This window comes from Balaenoptera acutorostrata, chromosome 20 (genome assembly GCF_949987535.1).
Source record: "Balaenoptera acutorostrata chromosome 20, mBalAcu1.1, whole genome shotgun sequence".
NCBI classification, from domain to species: domain Eukaryota; kingdom Metazoa; phylum Chordata; class Mammalia; order Artiodactyla; family Balaenopteridae; genus Balaenoptera; species Balaenoptera acutorostrata.
The window spans coordinates 38,492,594-38,517,267 of record NC_080083.1 but is presented as its reverse complement, the minus strand read 5'-3'; the positions used below and the strand labels follow the sequence as shown (position 1 = coordinate 38,517,267).

The following is a 24,674-nucleotide window of genomic DNA, read 5'->3' as shown; positions in this document are numbered from 1 at the left end:
GAAAGAGAAATGTATTTGCTAAAAAAGTAAAAAAAAACACCAAAGTTTCAAATTACAAGTCCCCAATTCTTTATTCAAAACCTTTAGGACCAGCTGTGTTTAGAATTCATAACTTTTTAGATTTTTGGAAAGGGAATAATTTGCATATATCCTGCAAATAACACCCTTTCTGCAGCAAAATATGTGAACAATCACACTAAATGAGACACACGAAAACTCAGGACAGTTTAGGACAGGTTTTGCCACCAAATAAGTTACTAAAAAATTTACATTTTCAAGAGCTCTTTGTATTTGGGAATTGCAGAAAGGGGACTGTGAGCCTATTCCAAGGCACCAGTACTATTCCTGCATTTGGTGAGCCTTAACATAAATACCACCTATCAATGTACGTCATTTTAGGAGACATTAAAAAGTGTAAATATTTTAAAGTCTCTGTGAAGAGAAACATTTCTGCAGAAATGAACAAGAATACCACCCAACTTTCCAAATATTTCAAGTCTAATCTGCCCAGATAATGAGTGGAGGCCCCAGAGAGGGTCACAGAAAATTGATAGGATAAAAGGGGAATCTTAAAGGTCATCTAGTCCAATTACCCAGATATCTGAATCTCTGATCATCTCTGACCATCCCTTCCTGGCTTGACCGTGGAACTCAGTTCTTCTCTCTGGCTTTCACCAATCTACTTCCCATCTTATTCCAGAACAGACTTAATTGCTCTCCCACTTCCCTGACATTAAGCTTTGTATATTACTGCCAAGTAGAGAATTTACTAGATCCTTTTACAGTTATTTATATGTCTGTTTTCCCCATCAGACTCTGATTTCCTTAAGCCAGGGATCACGTCTAATTAATTTCTGAATCCCCAGCAACCAGCACGTAGCAAGTAGTCAATAAACATTTGTTGAACTGAATTAGATTTGTTCTGTAGTCCTGGCTCTGCCATTGCCTAATTGAGGAGCTTGGGGCACTCCAATAAGCCTCTGTTTAGCTGAGAAAAGAAGGGATGGGAGTGTCCTTAGGTGATCTCATAAGTCCCATCTAATTCTACAAAGTTTCTGATTTTACGAACTGCATTTTCTAGGCTCTGTCCAACTAAGGAAACAAGGAATAATTACAGCTTAGGAGCAAAAGGCCAGAGTGAGATCCCTTAGGAGTGGGCGCTGGTTCTCCACCACCCAGTCCTCTGCTTTGTTGTGTCCCCCGCGGGGAAAGGAAGGATGCTCCAAAACCCCGCCTCTCCTCCTATGAGCATCTCCAGACGGAAGGGAGGGGGATTCGTGCCACCCAATCGCGGCCCCGCTAAACCGCGCCCCCACAGGACAGACTGCCAAGCCCAGCCAATCAAGAGAAAAGGGATCGTTCTCTACCGCCAGTCGGAGAGCGGTGGGGCCGGGCCCAGACACCGCCCCCACACGCGGGGAGGTGACCGTTGAGCCCAAATGGGCGGTGTCACCAGCCAATCAATATGCTTCTAGACGTTTCAGCGACCAATTAACGAGAAGAACGCCTCCGAGCCAGGCAAGCAGAGGGCGGGAATAGTTGCAAGCATAGGCCGAGGCCAGGATCGGGCCCACATTTTTCTGTTGGGTATGGACAGAAGAGAGGGTTGCTGAGCTAGGTTCGGGGTAGCGGGAAGTTGGAAACCAACCACTGTGAGGCGTGGCCAACTGCGTCACGTTGCTCAAAAGACTGTCCTTAGAAACCCGCCATCCCTCCTGTCCCGTTCCTCTCACCTTCCTTCGCGGCATTGCCGGCGGCTGCGGCCCGACGGTTCCGATTCGGGCAGCGGCGGCAGCAGCAGTAGGAACGGTGGCTCCGGCGGGCTCCGTGGCGGCCTCTGTAGCAGTCCCAATCCTGCGTACGATCCCAAGTGCCTCCTGCTTCACAGCGTCTACAGCCTTCTGCGCAGGCGCCGCGGGCTGAGGCGCTTTTTCCTCTACTTCCGGCTGGGGTTCCCGTCACCTGACGTTACGGGTCAGAGAGGATGCTGGGAGGTTCGTTCCTCTGGTGAGGCTACTGAGCGCCATTTTGGACTTGGTCAGGAAGTGACACCGATGGTGGAAACCGGGGTGAGCAGTGTTTAGTTAGGGGAATGGCACCCTTTGTAGGCGTGGGTAGCCATTCCTGTTCGGGGCAGAAGCCCGACAGTTGAAGTTAACGGTTCTCATCTTTACCTTGGGCGACATTTCCCTTCCCGGTTGTTTTAATTTACAGAAGTCGGGGAAGGAAAGCCCCAGAATCCATCAGGTTGCTGAGGCTTAACCCCTTCGTCGCCGAATTGGCTGAAGGACGTTTCCGTTTATGACATAAACTCAAAGTTGGGAAGGGATATTTTGCGGAAGAAACTATATTTTAACAGCCATCCTGTGTCTCAGAGTGGTGAGAATGGGGGCTTGTGAAAGGAACGAAAGGGTAGCGTCTATCATCGGGAAGTTTCTTGTCTGGTAGAGGAGACATTGTCCTTGTCCTTAGCGAACAGCAAGTAAATTAATCCGTTCACTCGCGAAAGGAGACAGAACCATTCTCCAGAAGCTGTAGCTCCAAAGAACTGCCAATTTAGTTCTGTGGTGAGCACATTCTGTATGGGTTTGAGAGCCTTGGGTGGCCCACAGGGTGAGAGTGTGGGTGTTTGTGTGCGCCATACCAGAGCCGGAGAAGCACTGAACGTTAGCCCAAGTGACCTCTCGAAATGCAGATGCTTGAGCCAGGAGTTGGGGGAAGGGGGAAGAGGAAGGAATATTTTTAGTAAAGCTGGAGCTCAGAAAGGCGTTGATTTTTAAATAATAGTGAGAGCGCCTTGAAAGGAGAAGTTGTGGAACATGTAAGGCTAGAAGAATCATAAGAAAACGCTGGGAAGTGGACAGCAGGCATTGAGGATTTAGCCTCGCTGGAAGAAAAGCCTTGAGAAGACCAAGGCTTGGCCCAGAGCGAAGGGGTGGAATCCAGGCCAGCTCAGTCATTAAGTTAGGATCCTGGACCCCAGTTTCACCTGAGGCTAGGTAAGATGGAGATTTCCCCCTGAAGCTGAGCTAAGGAACAAAGCAGCAGAAGGTAAACATCTGATTAATGTGCTGAACAGAGGACTCTGAAGAATTGAAGTTCCAGACCCTTGGTTAGTACTCTCCTTGGAGATATCCTGGGCTGGTGTTAACACAGGCAGCTTTTAGTATTTAGTGTTTAGCTTTTAGTGTTTACTATAAATACCTTTGAATAACTTACTTAGTGAATTGCACATAAGAGCTTATTTAGAAAGGGCTCCTGTTTCTTCTTCTTTTGTATCCCCTCAGGACTTAAGCGTTTAATTTCACACTATTACTGTTATTTTGCACTTACTGGAGTGTTCCTGAGGTTACTCTTGGATGTTGTGGCTCCCCGACTATTGGTAAGGAGCTCTAATGTTAAGAGCATATCTCATTTCTTTTATACCATCCTTAATATTACCCAGAGCTGGGCTTCCCTGGTGGCACAGTGGTTAAGAATCCACCTGCCAATGCAGAGGACACAGGTTCGAGCCGGGTTCCGGGAAGATCCCACATGCCGCAGAGCAACTAAGCCCATGCGCCACAACTACTGAGCCTGTGCTCTAGAGCCCGCAAGCCACAAGTACTGAGCCCACGTGCCATAACTACTGAAACCCGTGCGCCTAGAGCCTGGGCTCCACAACAAGAGAAGACACCGCAATGAGAAGCCTGCGCACCGCAACGAAGAGTAGCCGCGGCTTCCTGCAACTAGAGAAAAGCCCGCGCGCAGCAACGAAGACCCAACGCACCCAGAAATAATAAATAAATAAATAGTACCCAGACCATGCTCTATGTACAGTAAATTCTTGCTAGTCAATCAGAATATGTTTACTGTTTCACAGTCTCTGAATGTACAGCACTCAAAGATGGTGAAGTATCCCTCCCTAGAAATTAGTGTTTTAGAATAAAATCTTGACTTAACCATTCAAAATACAAACACCAGCATTACAGATGTTCAACATTAGTTAATCCCTTACACCGAATTTTCAAACACTGCAGGTAGCATTAAAAGAGTTTACAGTTTCCTTTAGACATGGTTCTTGTCCTGGGAAGGTGTACCCTCTGGCAGAAAGATGAAAAAACTAACACCAAGAAGGTAGAAATGTGATCGTAAGAAAGGTGTGTACTGAAGATGAAAGTCGAACAGCTAGGTGTATATATATATATATATACATTTTTTTTTTGGCTGCATTGGGTCTTAGTTGCGGTGCGTGGGCTTCTCATTGTGGTGGCTTCTCTTGTTGCAGAGCACAGCCTCTAGGTGCATGGGCTTCAGTAGTTGCAGCACGTGGGCTCAGTAGTTCAGTAGTTGTGGCGCATGAGCTCAGTTGCTCCCTGGCATGTGGGATCTTCCTGGACCAGGGATCGAACCTGTGTCCCCTGCATTGGCAGGTGGATTCTTAACCACTGCGCCACCAGGGAAGTCCCTTTTTTTTTTTTTTTTTTTAGCTAGGTATATTTAGAATGGGGAAGGGGAAATCCTAAAAGCTTTTTGCTCTCTTCCTTTCTTTTTTTGAACCAAACATAATCTTTACTTTGAGTTTTATTTTCATCATGATACAGTTATTGCTCAAAGCAGGAACTGATGTTCGTTTCAAAGCCTTTTACCAGTTGCCCCCTGCCCATACTCGTCCACCAGACTTCACATGGGTAGCTCCACTGCTCTTCCTGCTTTTATGCTTTCACACAGGCTTTTCTTCCTGCCTTGATGCATCTCGCAACCTTCTTTAATATTTACTTTCTTCAGAAGGTCTTTCCTGATTTATTCTTCCTAAGGTATTAGGGCATAGGGATTTATGTTATTTTGCACTTACTGCTTTATGTGTACTTTTCCTTATACAGTTTGGTAGATGTTCTGTTTCCCTCTCTCCTTCCCTAAAAAGTAAGAGGAACGTAACTCCTATTTGTTTTATGCATCAGCTCTTCTAGCGTCCAGTACAGGGTTTGGTGTCAGATCTGGATTTGAATTTTAGCTCTGTCACTTTCTGTCTGCATTGCTCTTGGACAAGTTATAAAATTTTACCTGTGCCTCAGTTTTCTCATCTGTGAAGTGGAGATGTGAATAGCCACTTCACAGGGTTGTTATAAGGATTAAAGGAAATGATTGTTACAGAGAGCTTAGCACAGTTCCTGACAGAGTAAGTGCTCTTACTTTGGCAATAAATGGCTGTTGTTATTTATTATTCCAGTTACCCTAGTTATGGCAGTAACATCTTAATGTTTGTGAATATAGATTTATATGGTCTCGATGGTTGTTTGCTTTTGTCTGTTGAGCAAGATGATTACCCAGGCATTATATATCAGGCATTGAGTCAAAGCAAGATGGATAAAACATCGTGTTTCCCCAGGCCAGTAAGCTTGTTGTGCCAAAACACTATAAGAGTATTAATGGAAAAATAGAAAGATGAGCAAGGTTCAGAAGTGTGGTACAGAGGAGGAAGTGGACGGTTTTATCAGGAGGGTTTAGGAAAGGATGCATAGAGGAGGTGAAACAAGTAGAACTTCATAGGACGAATGAGTTTGCCAGAGGACAAGGAGAGTAAGGGCTTTCTATGCAGAGGGAACAGCATGTGCAGAAGCACAGAGGTGTGGAGCAGTACTGTGTGTGGGTGACTAAGGGCATGACTGGAATTGGAGTGGTTGACATAAGAAGAGGCAGGAATGGTTTTGGGAACCAGTTCATGCAGAGCCTTGAATGCCCTGCTGAGGAGCCTGGGCTGGAGGTGAGGCGGAATCTCTGAAGGACTTTAATCAGAGGATTCCCACGATTGACTTGAACTTTAGAGATCTCTTTCTGAAAGCTGTGAGGGGGACTGATCAGAGTGGCAGGGAGACCAGTCAGAACGCTTCCATAATAATACCCTTACCCAGAGCTGAGGAGGAACCAAACAGGGCAGGGGTAGCGGGGGTAATCTTTTGTGTATGTTCTTGTGAAGTTTCTTTCTCATACCTGTATCTTGTCTCCTTAGTTACATTTGAAGCTCCCTAAAAGATCCCTCAACTTCCTTTCAAATGCTCCCCTTGCTAGTAAAATGGTGGGTACCATATTTCAAATACAAAGTGTAGTTGTCCATTGTTTGCTTCAAAGGCCTGGGAGTTCCTGGAGGTTGGGAGCCTTGCCTGGCTGGCCACATCATCTCCAGCTTCTCCCTTGCTGGCATCTAAAAGGGCTCAGTAAATGGGGTGGCCACTGCCAGGTGTTGGCTCAGAACCAGCCACCCTCTCACCTCTAAGCCTCTTTTTGACCAGGAGGGGTTAGGGATAGCAGTTTCCTCTGTGTGCAGATAACTGTCCTGTAAGGTGGGGAAGCATGCCTTGACCTTTTAAAGACAATGCTAGTGTAGCCAGGCCAATCTCGCAACTTCTGAGTAAAAGTATTGGCCTAGTCTCTGTCCCTCTGCAAGAATCTCAGAATTTGCTGATGTGACTATAATTCATATTAAAATCTTTTCACTTACAGCTGCCTTAAAAATAGAGTCAGTGGAAATAAATGAACAAACAAATAATTAAATTTTTTTTTTTAATTGAAAAAAAATAGAGTCAGTGAGGTCATTAGTGGTCCCTCCTTTCTTACTCTTGCTGGAGGTGGCCTGGAACTTCTCTTACCTTCTTGGTTACTTGTTAATTTGGTTCTTGGATCACCTTATCCACCACCCACCCCAGCCCCGCCCTGGGGGAAGGTATTGGACAGATCCCAGCAGGCTCAGTCACTGTTCCCCACCTCTGTAGCTGGGGTTATAAATAACGACCAAAACTAAACAGTCAAATAACTGCATTTTGAAAATTGCTAAAAGTAAAAAAAAAAAAATCACTCTGATCCTGATTCAGTAGCAGTTCTTCTCCCACTCCTGCCCTTCATCTCCTCCTTTCTTCCACTTATCTACCTCCCTTTCCCCAATCCAAGCTCCCTAGGGAAGCCAATCTGAGCACAAAGCCCTCATACAATGGAGACATCCTTTTCCTTATTTGACAGGGCCAAAGCCTCCAGGGCTGTAGTTATAGTTACGCAATGTTGTTATGGCAGCAGAGGCCTCAGGGCAACATATGTTCCTGGGTGGTAATTGGGTTTGCTTTAACAGACTGTCTCTCCCTGGGTTCTCCATGCCCAAATTCACTTATCAAGAAAACCAGGGAATTGCTGTTATGGATGGGCCTTCTTTTTTTATTTTTAATTCTAGCAAAACCAAATTCTTTATTCCCCAGGATGGAATGTACTCAGTGATCATGGGTTGAGACTTTTTAGACTGCAGACATTTTCATTTATTCATTCAACTTATGTTTATTGAGCATCTGATAAGTGCTAGGCATTGGGTAGGAGCTGAGTGCACACTGTGAATAAACACACATGGTCTTTTCCTCCTCCAGCTGACGATTTAGGACAAGTGTGTATAGGAGGGGGCGGGGGGAGTATGACGTTCACCGGCACCAACCCCCTCCACCTTTTCAAAAGTTACTAACGCAGTATAATAACACTAAATAAATGTCTGAAAAAATAAAAGACATCCTTAATCTCACTGGTGCCATAGAGCTATTTTTATTTTTTGCATATTGCCTTCCAATTTTTCTCCACATGTGTACATTTTATTACATGTACACGTTTTGTATAAATGCACTCATTGTTTACATGAAATTTCACATTTTTTACACATTCTCAATATTTCCCATGTTTCTCTGTAGTCCTCATAATTGTAATTGTAATTGCCGTGTGACATTGCAGTGTGGCTCTGTGACATAATGTGCTCTCACTCCCCTATTTGGGATTATTGAGGGTCTTTTAAGTCAATGCTGCCGTGAGAGTCTGCATGCATCTGTAGCTCTCCTGTTTTTATTTCTGCCTCTTACACATTGCTTTATTTCTTTCCCCAAAGACTTGCCTAAATTTAAAGTGTCACCATCATTGTGGGAGGATACCAATTTTAAGATGTTCCCAGAACTGAGTGTTACCACTTAATAAACTCTTGCAAGTTTAGTAAAAAAATGAAAACTGCATCTCAAATGTGCTTTTCATTTTATTTCTAGTTAGGATAGACTTCAGTCTTCCATGTGTTTCTTTACTAGTCCTGTTTCCTCTTCCATGAAATCCTATGTATTACTCATTTCTCTACTGAGGTCTTGATGATTTTCTTTTAAGTTTGTATGAAAGATAGATGCTTTGTCTGAGCCACATTCAGCTATGGAATCAGTGTTACTAAGAAAGCAGAAGATTTGCTTCATAATGATTTCTCTAGTAGTTTCTCCTCACTCTTTCTCTCTGGCTTCCCTGTTACCTCTAGTGGTAAACTCTGTCAAGTATGCATGCTATTGAGAAGGAGAATGATATTATGAACAGAATGTGTAGATGACATGGATGAAAGCAGTGGGGAGGCAGGTTATGTCTTACCTCAGCAAGAACTGAGGGGCCGCTTTAAAAGCTGTAGTCACTCTTGCCCACTATAGAAACTTTGAAGATGGTCGTGTTGACACTATTTTCCTGATGACCTAGGAGAAACTGAGTACTAGGAAAAAAATTCGCAAACCAGTCAACCTCAGGAGGGTGAAAAATGACCCTGCGTTCTGCCGTTTGTAAACTGAAGGTCATTTCATTTGTTGGGAGATGCTTTCCCAGGAACTGGGGCTAGTAATGGTTCTCTCTGAGTCACTTACACATGCTCAGTCAGTCTCCCTTGTGACTAATTGTACCCAAATGTGAATCAACTGCCAGGGTGAGGGATGCGGGCTACAACTAGGAAAATAATTTCTCTATTTAAGGTAAATCAGCACATACATGGTCCAAACTCACAACCCTGCTCTTCTTAGTCTTGCTCTAACCAACTGAGGTTACTGACCCAACCCAATCTCAGGGGGTAAGGATGATTTTCTTACTAGTCTGGAAATTACTTGAGGATGAGTGGGCATCTGGTCATTTTTTTTACCTGCCTAGCCTTGCCAGTAGATGTCACTACACCAGACCACATTCTCCAAAGATAGGCCTGGAAGGAAAGAGAGGGCTTCAGAAAGACCAAGTCCAACCATCATGACCCTATTCTCCCATGGCTTCCATTAATAACTCTGGAAAACTATCAGGGATATGTATATACATGGTTCCAGATAGTACTAAGGCCTGAACTCAGAAGGCCAAGACCTCAGGTTCTGGGCAGAGTCAGAGTTCTTATCCAGAGGCCTTCCCCAGATTGGGTGGGGCGCACAGCTGCTGTAGGAAGGGTGGCAGGGTGAGAAGACCATTTAAATGGGGGGGGTACACATGATAGACTTATCAAGGAACAAGAGCCATAGGCTTGGGGCTGTTCCAAATGTCACTGTGGGGCTGATACCTCAGGCAAAGCACTCCACCCACCTTCCACCCCTGCACCTCTGTCCATACTGACAGTGGCCATCCCTTGCCTGAGGGCTGCCAGGCTGGGGCCGGTTCATCAGCTTTGGGCCTCCCCAGGGCCAGCCAGACATAGCCACACCATGCCAGGAAACTGGGAAAGTTCCTAATAGTTCAGACTATCATTACTGTTCTCCTTTAAGACAAGTATAAGCAGCATTAATAATCTGGGGAAAAAAGCTCTTCTGTAAAGACTTTGGTTCCATGCTCTTCTGTAGGATAAAGACTGAAATTCTTACCTGGCCTGCAGTGACCTGCATGATCTGCCCTTTGGTTAATTCTCCAGCCCATCCCACACAACCTCATTCTCTGTGCTTTAACCTCACTGGCCTTCCTGCAATTCTCAGGAGTCCCCTGGTTCCTTCCACCTCAGGATCTTTGCACATACTCTTTACTCTGTCTGGAATGTTCTTCCCTCATTCTCTTCTTCACATCTTTCCACTGATCCTTCAGATCTAAGGTCAAATGTCATTTCCTCAGGGAACTATTTCCCGAAGCTTCCAGACTAGACCAAAGCCCTTATTTCTATACTGTTATAGCACCCGGCATTTTTCTTCATAACATTTGTCTCAGTTTATAATTACATATCTATTTGTGTGACTGTTTGGATTCTTTGCTTCTGTCCTCCCAGCACATACCCAGACTAGGTTTCATGAGAGCAGTGTCCATTTTACTTACCATTGCATTCTCAGCACCCAGCACAGTACATAGTGCTTAATAGGTACTCAGTAACTACTGGATGTATGAAAGAATGGCAATAATAATGATAAATGAAGGAAGTTAGACAACATAGCATTACTCCTGTACACACATTCATATAGCATTTGTATATGAAATATGGTGTCTAATTCTGGTCACTCAACACCTAGGAAGACATATCAGGGTCCAAAGAAAGTTATCTAAATTGGTCAAGGGGAAAATGGAGGTTACCATATGAGGCAAAATTTTAAAGATTGTGGAAAGATGGAAGCTGAGACTATGATCCATGCATATGAAAATATAAAGGGTATAGATGCAGATTTATTTACCAAATCCGAAAAGTCAGTGCGAAGGAAAATTTTTCAAAAACTAGACTGTGGACTCCCCAGAGAAGAGACTGTGTGTTATTTATATTCCCAGCACCTAGCACGATGCCTGGCACATAGTAGGAGCTCAAGAAATGTATGTTGAACTGTTTTGTTGTTGAAGCTTAAAAGAGGTAGACTTGGGTCTGGGGATAAAGTAGAATACAATTTTCACTTGGGAAATCCCAGAGGCAGAAAAGTATGAATAGGGTCAAGAAGGGTTCCTTTACATGTATGGACAATAGCTATACAATAGACTATTTCAGGGACATTAGGGCTATTCAAGGCCCATCCCTTGACCTTTTGAGATCATCCTTATGAAGAGCAATTACCATACACTCTCACAAAATGCATCTTCTCTCCACCAGCAGGGACCAAACTCTAAGCTATAAAAAGCATTGATCTCACCCTGCCTCACATTGTTATCTCCAGTGCCCTCCAGACTCCTGGGCACATGCCCCATTGGTTCCCTGGGCATATTCTACTCAGGTTTTCACCAAAGAAGGGAGAACCCCAGAAGGTGGTGCCCTTCAATCAGAAGTAAAAATGGCTGCATCTCTCAGGGCAACCAGAGCCTGGGGCTGGTATTCCTGAGCCCACAGCAGGGAGGCCAATAGCCCTGGTTCCAAGAATCCCTGCAACCAGCCTCCCTGGCATTTAGCCTTCCATCCCTGGCACTTACCTGCCCCCCCCTCCCCGGCCCCTTAAGCAGGGACATTTCAAATAGTTTTTCTTAGAGCCATGGAGGGTTCAAAAGAATTCTCGTACATTAAAAAAATAAATCCTCCAAAAACAACTACTGAGCTGCTCATCCTCACTTATTTCTTCCCTCTCCCAGCAGTGTGTGGTTTAAAGTAAAGGTTGAGGATTTGGTTGTATGTTCATTTCCAAGCCAGCTCTGCTGGTCTCATGCTACCTGGTACCAGAGGGGTAAGGGCTGTATCTTCTCTCAAAGATGGGCCTGAAGGCACAGGCATCAGGAAAATACTTAGACTCTTGTCAATGGTGTGCTGATGCATCATGGAAACTAGTCCCAGGGGTTTCCCCTGTCTGACATCCCCCCCTCCCCTTCCAGCAGCCTATAAATCACTAAGGATTAAATACTGTCTGGAGGACCCTTCTCTCCCACCCCTATTCTGGGGCTCCCTGCCAGGCAGAAGGCTGCAAACTAAGCAGGGAGAAAAAAAGAGAATGGGCAGCAGGCAGGGGTGCCCATCATTTATCAACCAAATGCAGCGGTCAGTGGCTCTTTCCAGCAGCTCTCTGGCAGGCTGGGCAGGCAGTACAGCCAGTGTTTTGTGTCAAAATGGAGAGCACAGTCCGGCAAGAGTTCCCCTTATTTGGCTGTCCCACCCCGGACGTAGGGAGTCAAGGGGTGAGCCCCTTTCTTTTTTTTGGTTTTGGTGGGTTCAGAATTAAACCACACTTTTGGTCCTGGATAGAGTCTGACTTCCTTCCCACCCTTTTCTGCCAAGTCTTCCCTAGGGCCTCCTCTTGTAGCTCCTCTTTTGACCCCAGGAAGAGCTTTCTCACTTTACTTGGCACATTACAGAAGTTTCTTAAGAGTCCAAGTTCCAGAGCTCTGGCAGTCTTTCTTAAAGGGCAGCACCACCCTCCTACCTCCTTTGATCGTCTCTGGTTTCTCCTAAATGGAAATCCCCCAGCTTCCCCATCTCTCTCCTTCCCCAAGGTAGGAAGCTTGGAGAAAGGAAGTGCATTTAGTCCATGCTTTTGTCAAGGAGAAGTTCCAAAAAATGTTCAACTCCCTCACCAAGAACAGCTGGAACCTGCCAGACTCACCTCCATAATTTCTGAGCACTGCTTCTCTGCACTGTAAACAAAGAGTTCTAGAGAGTTTAGGGCTAGGGGAGGTGACAGGGAGGCAGGGAAGTGGGTTATAGGGTCTGATCTGTATTCCTAACTCTGACCTTCAACTTCTGGGTAAGGAGTGGACCTCTAGGTCTGCATCCCTCTGACCTAGTCCACTGAACCCCCCAGTAGTGGTTATACACAGTCTTTGAAAGCAGATGAACCTGTCTTCTCTAGCTAGATAACCTCCAATACATTTCCTAACCTTTCTGAGCCTCAGTTTTCTCACCTGTGAATTGGGGATAGTTACACCAACTGGATAGGACTGAGGGTTAAATAATATTATGTGTGCAAATTACTTAGCCTATAGGAAGCTCCCAGTAAGAAGTATTCTTCTATGCTGTGTAGTTGGGGCACATGGTCTATAGCATCCTAATTATACTACCTTCTTTCTGGGGCCCTGATGTTAGTGTCTCCACAGGTGGCACAAGCTTCTTGGGCATTCTGAGGAATGCAGACCCACCACAGATTCAGAGATCCCAGGAAGAATTTTTGGGGAAGAATTCAAAATTGGGTGTATATGGCCAAAAAATTAACAGGGTTGAGATCTAGACCCTGACTTGACATTCTGGGCAAACACCCAGTAGGTCAGAGAATTGGATGGAGCTTCTGGGTGGGACTTCCAAGAAAGGTGCCAACTTGTATGATACTATCAGAGTGGCATGGAAGAAGTAAGACTAAGCTGCTTCCTACCCCAGCAGAATACACGCTACTTTGTAGATTACCAGGACTTTGCCCAAGTTTAATAGAAGCAGGGGTCACAGAGGCCACTGGTGGAATGTACTGGAACATTCCAGGCCCTTCTGCTGCATAACAACACAACTCCTAGAGGCTTTGAGCCATCAGGGTCTTCCAGGAAGAATTGGATACAAGGTCCTCACCCTCCACCATGCATAACAAGAAATCACCTGCTCTGAAAGGAGCATTATTCTAAGTGCCTCCAAGTTACTAAGTGGGAGGAGTGTTAATCCAGCCCTTTGGGACTTTTTCACTAAATAGAGAGACTTGGCTCCCAAGGCCATTTTGTTGAGCCAGAGCCTTCTTGTGGAATAGGTGTGCTGGGTACAGGATATCCACAGGAAAAGCCAGGAATAGGCGCCTGATCAATCAGGGCTGAAGAGTTGGATGGGATGTAACCAGGCTTCATTTTTTTCAGTCAGAAACAGATTTACAATGAAGCTAATGAAACTTAAGAGTCAGAGCCCTCACTTGCACAGAACCCTTCCAGGTCCTTCTCCCTAATTCTATAATTATTTTACTATTTAACCTAAAGAGGAACCCCCAAATTATGTAAGTATTAGACCTCACAGAACCTGGAGCCTTCCCTACTTTTAGTCTGCAGGGCTTTTATTTTATTTTTTTATAGTGTTGCTTTATTTATTATTTATTTATGTATTTGGCTGCGCTGGGTCTTAGTTGTGGCATGCAGGATCTTTGAGTTGTGGCATGCGGGATCTAGTTCCCTGACCAGGGATCGAACCCGGGCCCCGTGCATTGGGAGCATGGAGTCTTAACCACTGGACCACCACGGAAGTTCCTGCAGGGCTTTTAGCCTCAGCCTTCAGGAGTGATCAGAAACATTAGTTGGAAAAACAACCAACATTGCCTCAACATCGCCGGACGCAGTGGCTTGCACTAGTAGCTGACAAGAAATAACAGAGCAAATGGGTCCCTTTGCTCAGAATTGGGGAGAAAGGACAAACATATATAAAATGATTGAAGAGGAATTATGAAGCTACCCATAAGGTAGCACAAAATAATGGGCTAAAAACCGAACACTTAAGTCCTGGGGGCATCATTAGTGCCTCACAGGGTCAGTTGAGGAATGCTAGAAGGAACTGAGGTCTGATTAGAAGTTGAAGCTGGTGATGAAGATGGTGGAATTGCAGGAAGGGAGGGGGAATATCATATCCAAGCTCAGAAGATAAAACTGAGGATACATCTGTGGTGATATTTTGCAGTTGTCTATTACAAAAGCCCTTTAGGTAATATTCTTGGCTCTGAAAACAAGTTCTGAGCCTATGCCCTAGGACCGAAGGAAATTAAACTACAGACCAACTTTCACATGACTTGTCCCTTCTGTTATATTTATAATATATTTGAACTGGATTTCATGGTACTTGATTCCTGATTTGGTGCATGGTGTGAGGGGAAGGGAAAAGGATTAGGTGTGGAATTAGATGAAGAATGTTTAGGGTATTGTAGCTTCTTTGCTCCAGGGGTCATTGTATTTTTGAGGCTGACCTGGAGAAGGTAAATGGGAACAATAGCAGAGAAAGGAGAGGTCTAAAGGGGGTGAAACGAATAGGCCTTTTGGTTTATATACAGTCTCCTGGGAATGTATGCAACCAGCATCTCCTCTCCAGAGACTTTACTCTCTGAGGGGCCTGGGAGTGTGTAGGGGATGCAAACTCTTCCCACCGAGGTACTGCTCTAGAAACCAGATGGTCCCTCGAGGTACCCATAATCACATGACACAGCAGAACTAAAGTTTATTTTAATTCATTTTTTGTGAAGCACCATCTGCATGCTGGTCACAGTGCTAGGTGTAGTAATTAGCCTGAGGACAAAGACACGCCTGTTCTCCTCAGGAAACTTACACATTTTAGTGAGGAGGACACTTTTTATTTTTTTTATTTTTTATTTTTTTGGCCGTGCCACACGGCATGCGGGACCCTAGCTCCCCGACCAGGGATTGAACCCGCGCCCCCTGCAGTGGGAGCGCGGCGTCTTAACCACTGGACCACCGGGGAAGGCCCCAGGAGGACACTTTTTAAAAATGAAGAATGCTAACCTGGGTATTTCATAGGTCAAAGAACCAACTCTTATGTCTTTCACAGTGAAATTTTATGGATATCATGGGGGTAGGTATATCTTTTTCATTAGATGTTCCCTTAAGATTAGCAGGGTCTGACATACATCATAGATCTCTCATCCATAAACATATCTAAATCCTTTTTTTTTAAACAGATTGATTGAGGCATAAATTATATACCATAAAATTCACTTATTATACATGTATAATTCTATGATTTTTATTAAGTTTATAGAGTTGTGCAACCATCACCACATTCCAGTTTTAGATCATTTCCATCACCCCAAAAAGTTCCATTGTGCCTGTTTGCAGGTCATCCCTGCTTCTACTCCTAGCCCTAGGCAACCACTGATCTGCTTTCTATCTCTATAAATTTGCCTTTTCCGGATAGTTCATATAAATGGAATCATACAATATGTAGTCTTTTGCATCTGGCTTCTTTTACTTAGCATAATGTTTTTTAAGGTCCATCCACATTGTAGCATATATCAGTAGTTTATTCCTTTTTATTGCTGAATAGTATGCCATATAAATTCTTTTTTTTTTTTAATTTTTATTTATTTATTTATTTTTAATTTATGGCTGTGTTGGGTCTTCGTTTCTGTGCGAGGGCTTTCTCTAGTTGTGGCAAGTGGGGGCCACTCTTCATCGCTGTGCGCGGGCCTCTCACTATCACGGCCTCTCTTGTTGCAGAGCACCGGCTCCAGACACGCAGGCTCAGTAATTGTGGCTCACGGGCCCAGCTGCTCCGCGGCATGTGGGATCTTCCCAGACCAGGGCTCGAACCCGTGTCCCCTGCATTAGCAGGCAGATTCTCAACCACTGCGCCACCAGGGAAGCCCGCCATATAAATTCTTTTGGAAGTTATTTATTTATGTTTTGAGGCAACACTGACCAGGATGCAGGAGCCCTGGTCTCCTGTCCTGCCTCTGATTTGCCAAGCGGCCTCCGGCAATTCATTCCCTTGTCTCAGCACCCACTTCTCCATTTGTAAAATGAAGGGACTGGATCATATACACTCTCTAATGTCTCTTCCAGTTCTTCCAAAAAGATCTACTTTGTATTTTTCATGGAACGCCACTAGGTCCTGTATTCCAAAATTTTGATGTCTCTGATCCCACATTTACCCTTTACCTATTTTAAAACATCCAACAAATCCTTTATTGTTAAAGACGAGGAAGGTTCAGTTTTAAAAGGCTGCAGTTTAACAGGAAAATTTGATTCCCACCGAGAGGAAAAGAAGAATTAAGGAGTGAACATCACCCAGTCTGAAAGAAGGAGAATGAACAAGTGAGATAACTAAGCAGAGGATAGAAAGTGGTGGGCCGCAGCAAGGGACAAAGTGTGTCAGAGTACCGAAGGTCAAAATCCAGGCCACGGTTACCTCGGGAGTAATAGGGCAGGGATGTAGGGAGAGGGAGGCCACCAGAGTGGGAGAGAGGTTGAGGGCTAGGCCCCCCTCCCTACTCTGTTCCCATAACCTCATTCGTTCCCTCAACACTCCTTCCCAATCCCTCTCAGGCTGCTCTGCTCCTTTAGCTCTGACCCCATTTCCTCAGGATCTCGTTCCCTGAGGAACTGGGCCTGACATTTCAGACAGAGGCTGAGGGAAGGAGGTAGGTCAGAAACAGACACTGTGTGTCTGTGTCATTTTATTTTTCATTTTTATCATTTTGGAACCCAGGGGCCAAAGACGTAAGTACATAGACATTTACCAGGAAGTTCAGAGATAGTCCCCCAGGTACCAAGGAATGTCAAGACTTCTCTAGTCCCTGCTGAACAAGTGCTACTGAGTATCAGATTCTGAAGGGTAAAAATGGTGATTTAGAATTTCCATTCTTGTTGGTTATCATGGCATAAATGCACAGGGTGAGGGTCAAGGTGCCCTGGAAGTAGGGCCGGACAGCGCCTTCAGAACTGGAAAGCTGCTCTTGGCTATGACAGCCCCAGCCTTCTCTTAATTCAGTAGCCAGCAGGATAAGGCCTCCTTGTGGATCCTCTGATCTTCCAGAATTCTCCTCAGCCTTTCATCCTTGGTAGTCCCCTCAGACTTCTGCAGCTTTGAAGACCCCAGGCCTTATAGGGACTGTTTGCGGAGGGGCTGTATCTCTGACTCACACTTGTAGGAAAAATAACTCCAGTTCCTTGAGTCCTCATTTATTTGTGACAGCTATGGACATCCCAAGATCAGGCTGGGATCAAGGGACTAAGCATTTGCTGTTGGAACCCTCTAAGGCAAGTAATTCTCTCATAGATGAAAAACAATTTATTGATATACTTGGTGTAGGCAATCCTCCACTTTTGATGTTTTTGAGTGCCTACCTCTGACCTCCCTGAAAGCAAGACCCAGCTCATGTCTCAATCAGAACAGCATCTAGACCACTTCTGCTTACAGGCTTCAAGGCCTGCTGGGCTGTGAACTCCAGAATAGGAAGTATGTCTCTGAACATTATTGTCATTCCTTAGTGCCTAGCTCTATGTCTGGCATGTTGTGGTCATTTCAATAAATTTGTGACAAGTGAATTAATTAGTGACAATTATGTTGATAAAGATGATAGGGGGACAGTGACAAAGGTTTTCTTGCAAGCTAGAAGATGCTTTGTAAGGCAAGACATCTCCCCTTAGCAGCATGCAGCCTCCTCAAAGCCATGGCTTTTTTAATTGGAGGAAACAGACAGGGGTTAATTTTCAGATGAGGACTTTATCCTCCCATCATACCCATGCCAGGAGAAGCTATCAGTGATAGAGAAGGGAATAAGAGACAGCTGGTTGGGCATGATACCTGGGTAAGGAGAGGACAGGGATCTCCTCTACATGCCTGCCTTTGCATTCCTCCAGCTAGGTCAACTTAGTGTCTTTTGCCAGTTTATCAAGAAGGACCACGACTCTCTGGATTCAGAAGATCCAATTATTCAGCTGTGCCACCTCCACCAACTCTTCTTCAACTGTCCAGGCTCTCTACTCCTGGTACTTCGGCTTTAGAATAAAATTTAAACTCCATATCCTTGAGACTACCCACATTACCCTTCTCTCCAAGGGAAGATTGCCTCTGTCCAATAATATGCCATCTTATCTTTTTTTTAAAAAATAAATTTATTTATTTATTTATATTTGGCTGCATTGGGTCTTCGTTGCTGCGCGCGGGCTTTTTCTATTTGCGGAGAGCAGGGGCTACTCTTCACTGCAGTGTGCGGGCTTTTCATTGTGGTGTGCGGGCTTCTCATTGCAGTGGCTTCTCTTGTGGAGCACGGGCTCTAGGCACGTGGGCTTCAATAGTTGTGGCACTCAGGCTCAGTAGTTGTGGCTCGTGGGCTCTAGAGCACAGGCTCAGTAGTTGTGGTGCACGGGCTTAGTTGCTCCATGGCATGTGTGATCTTCCCGGACCGGGGCTCGAACCCATGTCCCCTGCATTGGCAGGTGGACTTTTTTTTTTTTTAACTTATTTATTTATTTATTTATTTATGGCTGAGTTGGGTCTTTGTTGCTGCGCGCAGGCTTTCTCTAGTTGTGGCGAGTGGGGGCTACTTTTCGTTGCAGTGCGCGGGCTTCTCATTGCAGTGGCTTCTCCTGTTGCGGAGCACGGGCTCTAGGCATGCGGGCTTCAGTAGTTGTGGCTCAGGGGCTCAGTAGTTGTGGCTTGCAGGCTCTAGAGCGCAGGCTCAGTAGTCGTGGCGCACAGGCTTAGTTGCTCCGCGCCATGTGGGATCTTCCTGGACCAGGGCTCGAACCCGTGTCCCCTGCATTGGCAGGCAGATTCTTAACCACTGCGCCACCAGGGAAGCCCAGCAGGCGGATTCTTAATCACTGTGCCACCAGGGAAGTCCCGCCATTTTATCTTTAGAACAGCTCTGTGAGGTTGATGAAGCACAGTTGATTCTGGCATAGAGAAAGGAAGCCATTTGTCCAAAGTACTTCAAGATTCCTCACTCCAGGCCTTTTACCTCTAACACACACTGTATGGCCCAACCAATAAAAATCACACATCATCTTCTAAGACTGCCTGAGAATTTACATGTTGGGTCCTAAAATGCACAAAGTTGTCAGGTAAGAACAGATTTCAAGAGACTAGCTGGCTCACACTTTGGCTCTCAGGCAGGTTAGTGGTCTAGAAATTGAGTGTTTGTTGGGAAAGCACTTGAACCTGAAGTCAAAAGACCTAGGATGTTAGTCCTGGGTCTGCCATTTACTAAGTGGAAAATCTTGGGCAAGTCATCTAGCCTCTGTGACTTAGCCTTCTGTAAAATAAGGACAATAATATCTGCATTTTCTACCTATTGTACATGTAATATTCTACCTATTTTTTTAATTTAATTTAATTTATTTTTTTATACAGCAGGTTCTTATTAGTCATCAATTTTATACACATCAGTGTATACATGTCAATCCCAATTGCCCAATTCATCACAGCACCACCCCCCCCCCCCGCGGCTTTCCCCCCTTGGTGTCCATATGTTTGTTCTCTACATCTGTGTCTCAATTTCTGCCCTGCAAATTGGTTCATCTGTACCATTTTTCTAGGTTCCACATATATGCGTTAATATACGATATTTGTTTTTCTGTTTCTGACTTACTACACTCTGTATGACAGTCTCTAGATCCATCCATGTCTCAAAAAATGACCCAATTTCGTTCCTTTTTATGGCTGAGTAATATTCCATTGTATGTATGTACCACATCTTCTTTATCTATTCGTCTGTCGATGGGCACTTAGGTTGCTTCCATGACCTGGCTATTGTAAATAGTGCTGCAATGAACATTGGGGTGCATGTGTCTTTTTGAATTATGGTTTTCTCTATGCCCAGTAGTGGGATTGCTGGATCATATGGTAATTCTATTTTTAGTTTTTTAAGGAACTTCCATATTGTTCTCCATAGTGGCTGTATCAGTTTATATTCTCACCAACAGTGCAAGAGGGTTCCCTTTCTCCACACCCCCTGCAGCATTTGTTGTTTGTAGATTTTCTGATGAAGCCCATTCTAACTGGTGTGAGGTGATACCTCATTTGTAGTTTTGATTTGCATTTCTCTAATAATTAGTGATGTTGAGCAGCTTTTCATGTGCTTCTTGGCCATCTGTATGTCTTCTTTGGAGAAATGTCTATTTAGGTCTTCTGCCCATTTTTGGATTGGGTTGTTTGTTTTTTTAATATTGAGCTGCATGAGCTGTTTATATATTTTGGAGATTAATCCTTTGTCTGTTGATTCATTTGCAAATATTTTCTCCCATTCTGAGGGTTGTCTTTTCATCTTATTTATGGTTTCCTTTGCTGTGCAAAAGCTTTGAAATTTCATTAGGTCCCATTTGTTTATTTTTGTTTTTATTTCCATTACTCTAGGAGGTAGATCAAAAAAGATCTTGCTGTGATTTATGTCAAAGAGTTTTCTTCCTATGTTTTCCTCTAAGAGTTTTATAGTGTCTGGTCTTACATTTAGGTCTCTAATCCATGAGTTTATTTTTGTGTATGGTGTTAGGGAGTGTTCTAATTTCATTCTTTTACATGTAGCTGTCCAGTTTTCCCAGCACCACTTATTGAAGAGACTGTCTTTTCTCCATTGTATATCCTTGCCTCCTTTGTCATAGATTAGTTGACCATAGGTGCGTGGGTTTACCTCTGGGCTTTCTATCTTGTTCCATTGATGTATGTTTCTGTTTTTGTGCCAGTACCATATTGTCTTGATGACTGTAGCTTTGTAGTATAGTCTGAAGTCAGGGAGTCTGATTCCTCCAGCTTCGGTTTTTCCCCTCAAGACTGCTTTGGCTATTCAGCGTCTTTTTTGTCTCCATACAAATTTTAAGATGATTTGTTCTAGTTCCGTAAAAAATGCCATTGTTAATTTGATAGGGATTGCATTGAATCTGTAGATTGCTTTGGGTAGTATAGTCATTTTCACGATATTGATTCTTCCAATCCAAGAACATGGTATAACTCTCCATCTGTTGGTATCATCTTTAATTTCTTTCATCAGTGTCTTATAGTTTTCTGAATACAGGTCTTTTGTCTCCCTAGGTAGGTTTACTCCTAGGTATTTTATTCTTTTTGTTGCAGTGGTAAATGGGAGTGTTTCCTTAATTTCTCTTTCAGATTTTTCATCATTAGTGTATAGGAATGCAAGAGATTTCTGTGCATTAATTTTGTATCCTGCAACTTCACCAAAATCATTGATTAGCTCTAGTAGTTTTCTGGTGGCATCTTTAGGATTCTCTATGTATAGTATCATGTCATCTGCAAACAGTGACAGTTTTACTTCTTCTTTTCCAATTTGTATTCCTTTTATTTCTTTTTCTTCTCTGATTGCCGTGGCTAGGACTTCCAAAACTATGTTGAATAATAGCGGTGAGAGTGGACATCCTTGTCTTGTTCCTGATCTTAGAGGAAATGCTTTCAGTTTTTCACCATTGAGAATGTTGTTTGCTGTGGGTTTGTCGTATATGGCCTTTATTATGTTGAGGTAGTTTCCCTCTATGCCCACTTTCTGGAGAGTTTTTATCATAAATCGGTGTTGAATTTTGTCAAAAGCTTTTTCTGCATCTATTGAGATGATCATATGGTTTTTCTACTTCAATTTGTTAATATGGTGTATCACACTGATTGATTTGCATATATTGAAGAATCCTTGCATCCCTGGGATAAATCCCACTTGATCATGGTGTATGATCCTTTTAATGTGTTGTTGGATTCTGTTTGCTAGTATTTTGTTGAGGATTTTTGCATCCATATTCATCAGTGATATTGGTCTGTAATTTTCTTTTTTTGTAGTATCTTTGTCTGGTAATATTCTACCTATTACATGCCTATTGTGAAAATTAAATGCGATGATGTACGTGAAAGCTGTGGAGTACTAGACAAGAGTTAATTTTAACATCTCAGCCAAATTGCATCTTTGGAGACTCTTTATGTAAAATATACATAGTAATCCTTCTATGTTCATAAGAAAGTTTTAAAAGAATAGAGATTAGGAGTTCATCTCTGGAGTCAGGCTGCCTGAGTAACCTTGGGCAGTAAGTAATCTTGCTTCTTTCTGAAGCCTCAATGAAGAGGAGATAATACCCATCTCATAGGTATCATGATGAGACTCAAATGAGATAATGTATGCCCGATGCTTAATATATACCTGGCATGGAGAAAGGAACTCACTGAATGTTATCAGCTACTATTACTGATTTTATTAATGAAGATGTGAGGCAGGGTGGTGCAATAAGATCTGATAGAGATCTGAGCTAGGAATCAAAAATATTCACCTATTTGGGCCTCAGTTTCTCTACTTGCACCATAATAAGAATCCATGGTTTTCTTTTTCCAAAAAAAAGTATATGAAGACTTTGAACTAATCGGAATTGAGGAATGTTATAAATTGCAAGATATTTTTTTAAAAACTGAGTTAAGTTTATACAGACTGAATTTTTATCAGTTCATCAATTTTTGTTCATTCCTATCTACCTTTGGTAAAGTTGTCCTCTTCATGGAAAAGGAGTACAGCATCTCCCTGTCAGTAAAAAAGATTTCAAATGTCAGACCTCGAAGTAAATTTTTCAAATCTGCAAGGATATACTCTTTGCAAAGAAAACCTTTCTTTAGGACGTTCCATTGCCTCAATGTGTTCTCTGTACATAGGCTGATTTTAATATTCATCCAGTTCATGAATTTCCACTTTGGGTATTTTCTGCTTTCAATATTTAATTCCAAGAATGACCTCTCCTTGCCTTGCAGCACGCTCCCAGATTACCTCCTTTTCTCTGATTAGTTAGTATGGCTTCAGGGAATACCTTCATTTTAACATTAAGCCGGGCAAAAACAGAAATAGAAAGATAAATCTGTAGCAAGATCAAAAATAGATATCATGGCTAAATATAAACCTGGAGGGAATTATCTAATTATTTGGATGGTCCCTTATCACAGACAATCCAGGGTTGATTGCCTTTCACTTTTTCCATATAAGAGAACAAAATGGTTAATGAATACCACGAGTAACAATTTTTTCTTTTGAAGAGTAATAATTTTAAATAGTAACTTAAGCGCTCTTTTCTTCCCCAAATCTCGTCATGTATATTATAGCATATGATTTTCACAACTGCGTGCATTCCTTTTGGGGACCGTCCAGTCTCATTTTGACTTGTAGGTCAGAGAGCATTGAACTGGGAAGACCAGGATTTGCTTATGGAGTCACTGTGCAAATTTGGTCAACTTTCTCAGTCACTTTGTTCCTTCCACTCTGCTGAGCTAGACTTGGAATGGACGACTCTGCTCCTTTTCAGTCTCAATTTAATTTACAGGCTAGCAGCTGCTTTTTTTTAGGTTGGACCAACACCAAGTAAGGACTTGGAAATGTGAAGAAAGACAAATGTGGTGTCACGTGAGGCACAGTAGCCATTAAGTTCACGGATATAATGCAAATCGCATGCAAATGTTATGCAAACTTTGCATTAATTTGTAGAAACTTACTTTGGAGCTTGCAAGCAGCGTTGAGATCCTATGAGGATTCAAAACTAATGTTTTTAGGTTAAACCAAAAGTAATGATTTTTGAAGTTATTGGTTTCTCCATACTTGCCGGGACTCAACTGCTTAAAGTCTGACACTCCTCCCTGCCCCCCATAATGATTTCACTACTGCTCGATTCCATTTTACACCCGGCCCCGCCCCCGCTTAGCCTGACGTCACGTGATATCGTATTTGCATACTACCTGGGACTGGGTGTGACGCTCCCCTTTTCTGCGTCTTCTCATTGGCGGCGCCGGAAAACCAGCCCCCTTCCGGACGGACCAATCAGCGGACCCTCGGACGTGGGACAGCAGGCAGGGGTGGGGTGGAGGTGGGGTCTTGGGTTGGATCGCTAGGCATATCGACCAATCATCCTCTGGTATGGGAAGAGCAAGCCGAGGATTGGTTGGGAGGAGGGGTCTGGGGATCCGTAGGCCAATGAGGGCTCTGGGCTGAGGGGGGCCGGTCTCCGCCTCCTAGGGCAGATAAGCAGCAGCAGCGGGGGTTGGGGGGGCTGTGTGGGGCTCGCTGTGGGGCCGAGGCAAGCCGGCAGTTGGGCGGGCGTGCGATGGCGGGGGCCGCAGTGGGCGGCAGAGGCGGAGGTGCCTGGGGGCCGGGGCGCGGAGGGGCCGGGGGGCTCCGGCGGGGCTGCTCTCCCCCAGCCCCCGCCGGCTCCCCCCGGGCTGGGCTGCAGCCGCTCAGGGCCACCGTCCCCTTCCAGCTGCAGCAACCGCACCAGCGCCGGGACGGGGGTGGCCGCGCAGGTGAGTCGGGCCTGGAGTGGGTGCGGGGGGGCGAGGGGAGCCGTTGGGGGAGGGGGGCGCGTGACGGGGGGAGGGGTATGGGGAGAAGTGTGAGGGGGAAGTGGATGGGGCGAAGGAAGAGCAAGGGGGTCGCGCAAAGTCTGCGAGGACGGAAGGAGCGAGAGCGAGGAGTCGTGAACGCGGAGTGCACCGCCGGGACAGACTGTGCAAGGAGTCGGGGCCGAGAGGTGAGGGAAGGAACCTGGCAGATGGAGGCTGGCTTTGGGGGCGTAACCGAAAAGTGGGCAGAGGTGTC

The 24,674-nt window shown here is 44.4% G+C and overlaps 2 protein-coding genes across 6 annotated transcripts in view; one reads left to right on the top strand and one right to left on the bottom strand.

Annotated features, from left to right (window-relative positions):
- KAT7 (lysine acetyltransferase 7) overlaps positions 1 to 1,866 on the bottom strand; it is a 31,865-nt gene extending 29,999 nt beyond the window's left edge. For 2 of the 3 annotated variants that reach the window (XM_007176418.2, XM_007176419.2), the window contains exon 1: positions 1,734 to 1,866. In XM_007176418.2, coding sequence (XP_007176480.1) covers positions 1,734 to 1,748 — 15 coding nt within the window. In that variant the 5' untranslated portion in view covers positions 1,749 to 1,866. The remainder of the gene's footprint in view (positions 1 to 1,733) is intronic. The other variant, XM_007176420.2, reaches the window with a different exon arrangement.
- A 13-nt stretch (positions 1,867 to 1,879) lies between these two features.
- Positions 1,880 to 24,674, top strand: part of FAM117A (family with sequence similarity 117 member A) — a 68,218-nt gene continuing 45,423 nt past the window's right edge. The window contains exon 1 of one of the 3 annotated variants that reach the window (XM_057536001.1): positions 1,880 to 2,007. Coding sequence is in view for 1 of the 3 variants with exons in the window: in XM_057536000.1 (XP_057391983.1) it covers positions 24,184 to 24,379 (196 nt within the window). In the remaining 2 variants the exon portion in view is untranslated. Of the gene's footprint in view, positions 2,008 to 24,143; positions 24,380 to 24,475; positions 24,607 to 24,674 lie in introns of those variants that run through there. The other 2 variants (XM_057536000.1, XM_007176512.2) reach the window with 2 other exon arrangements.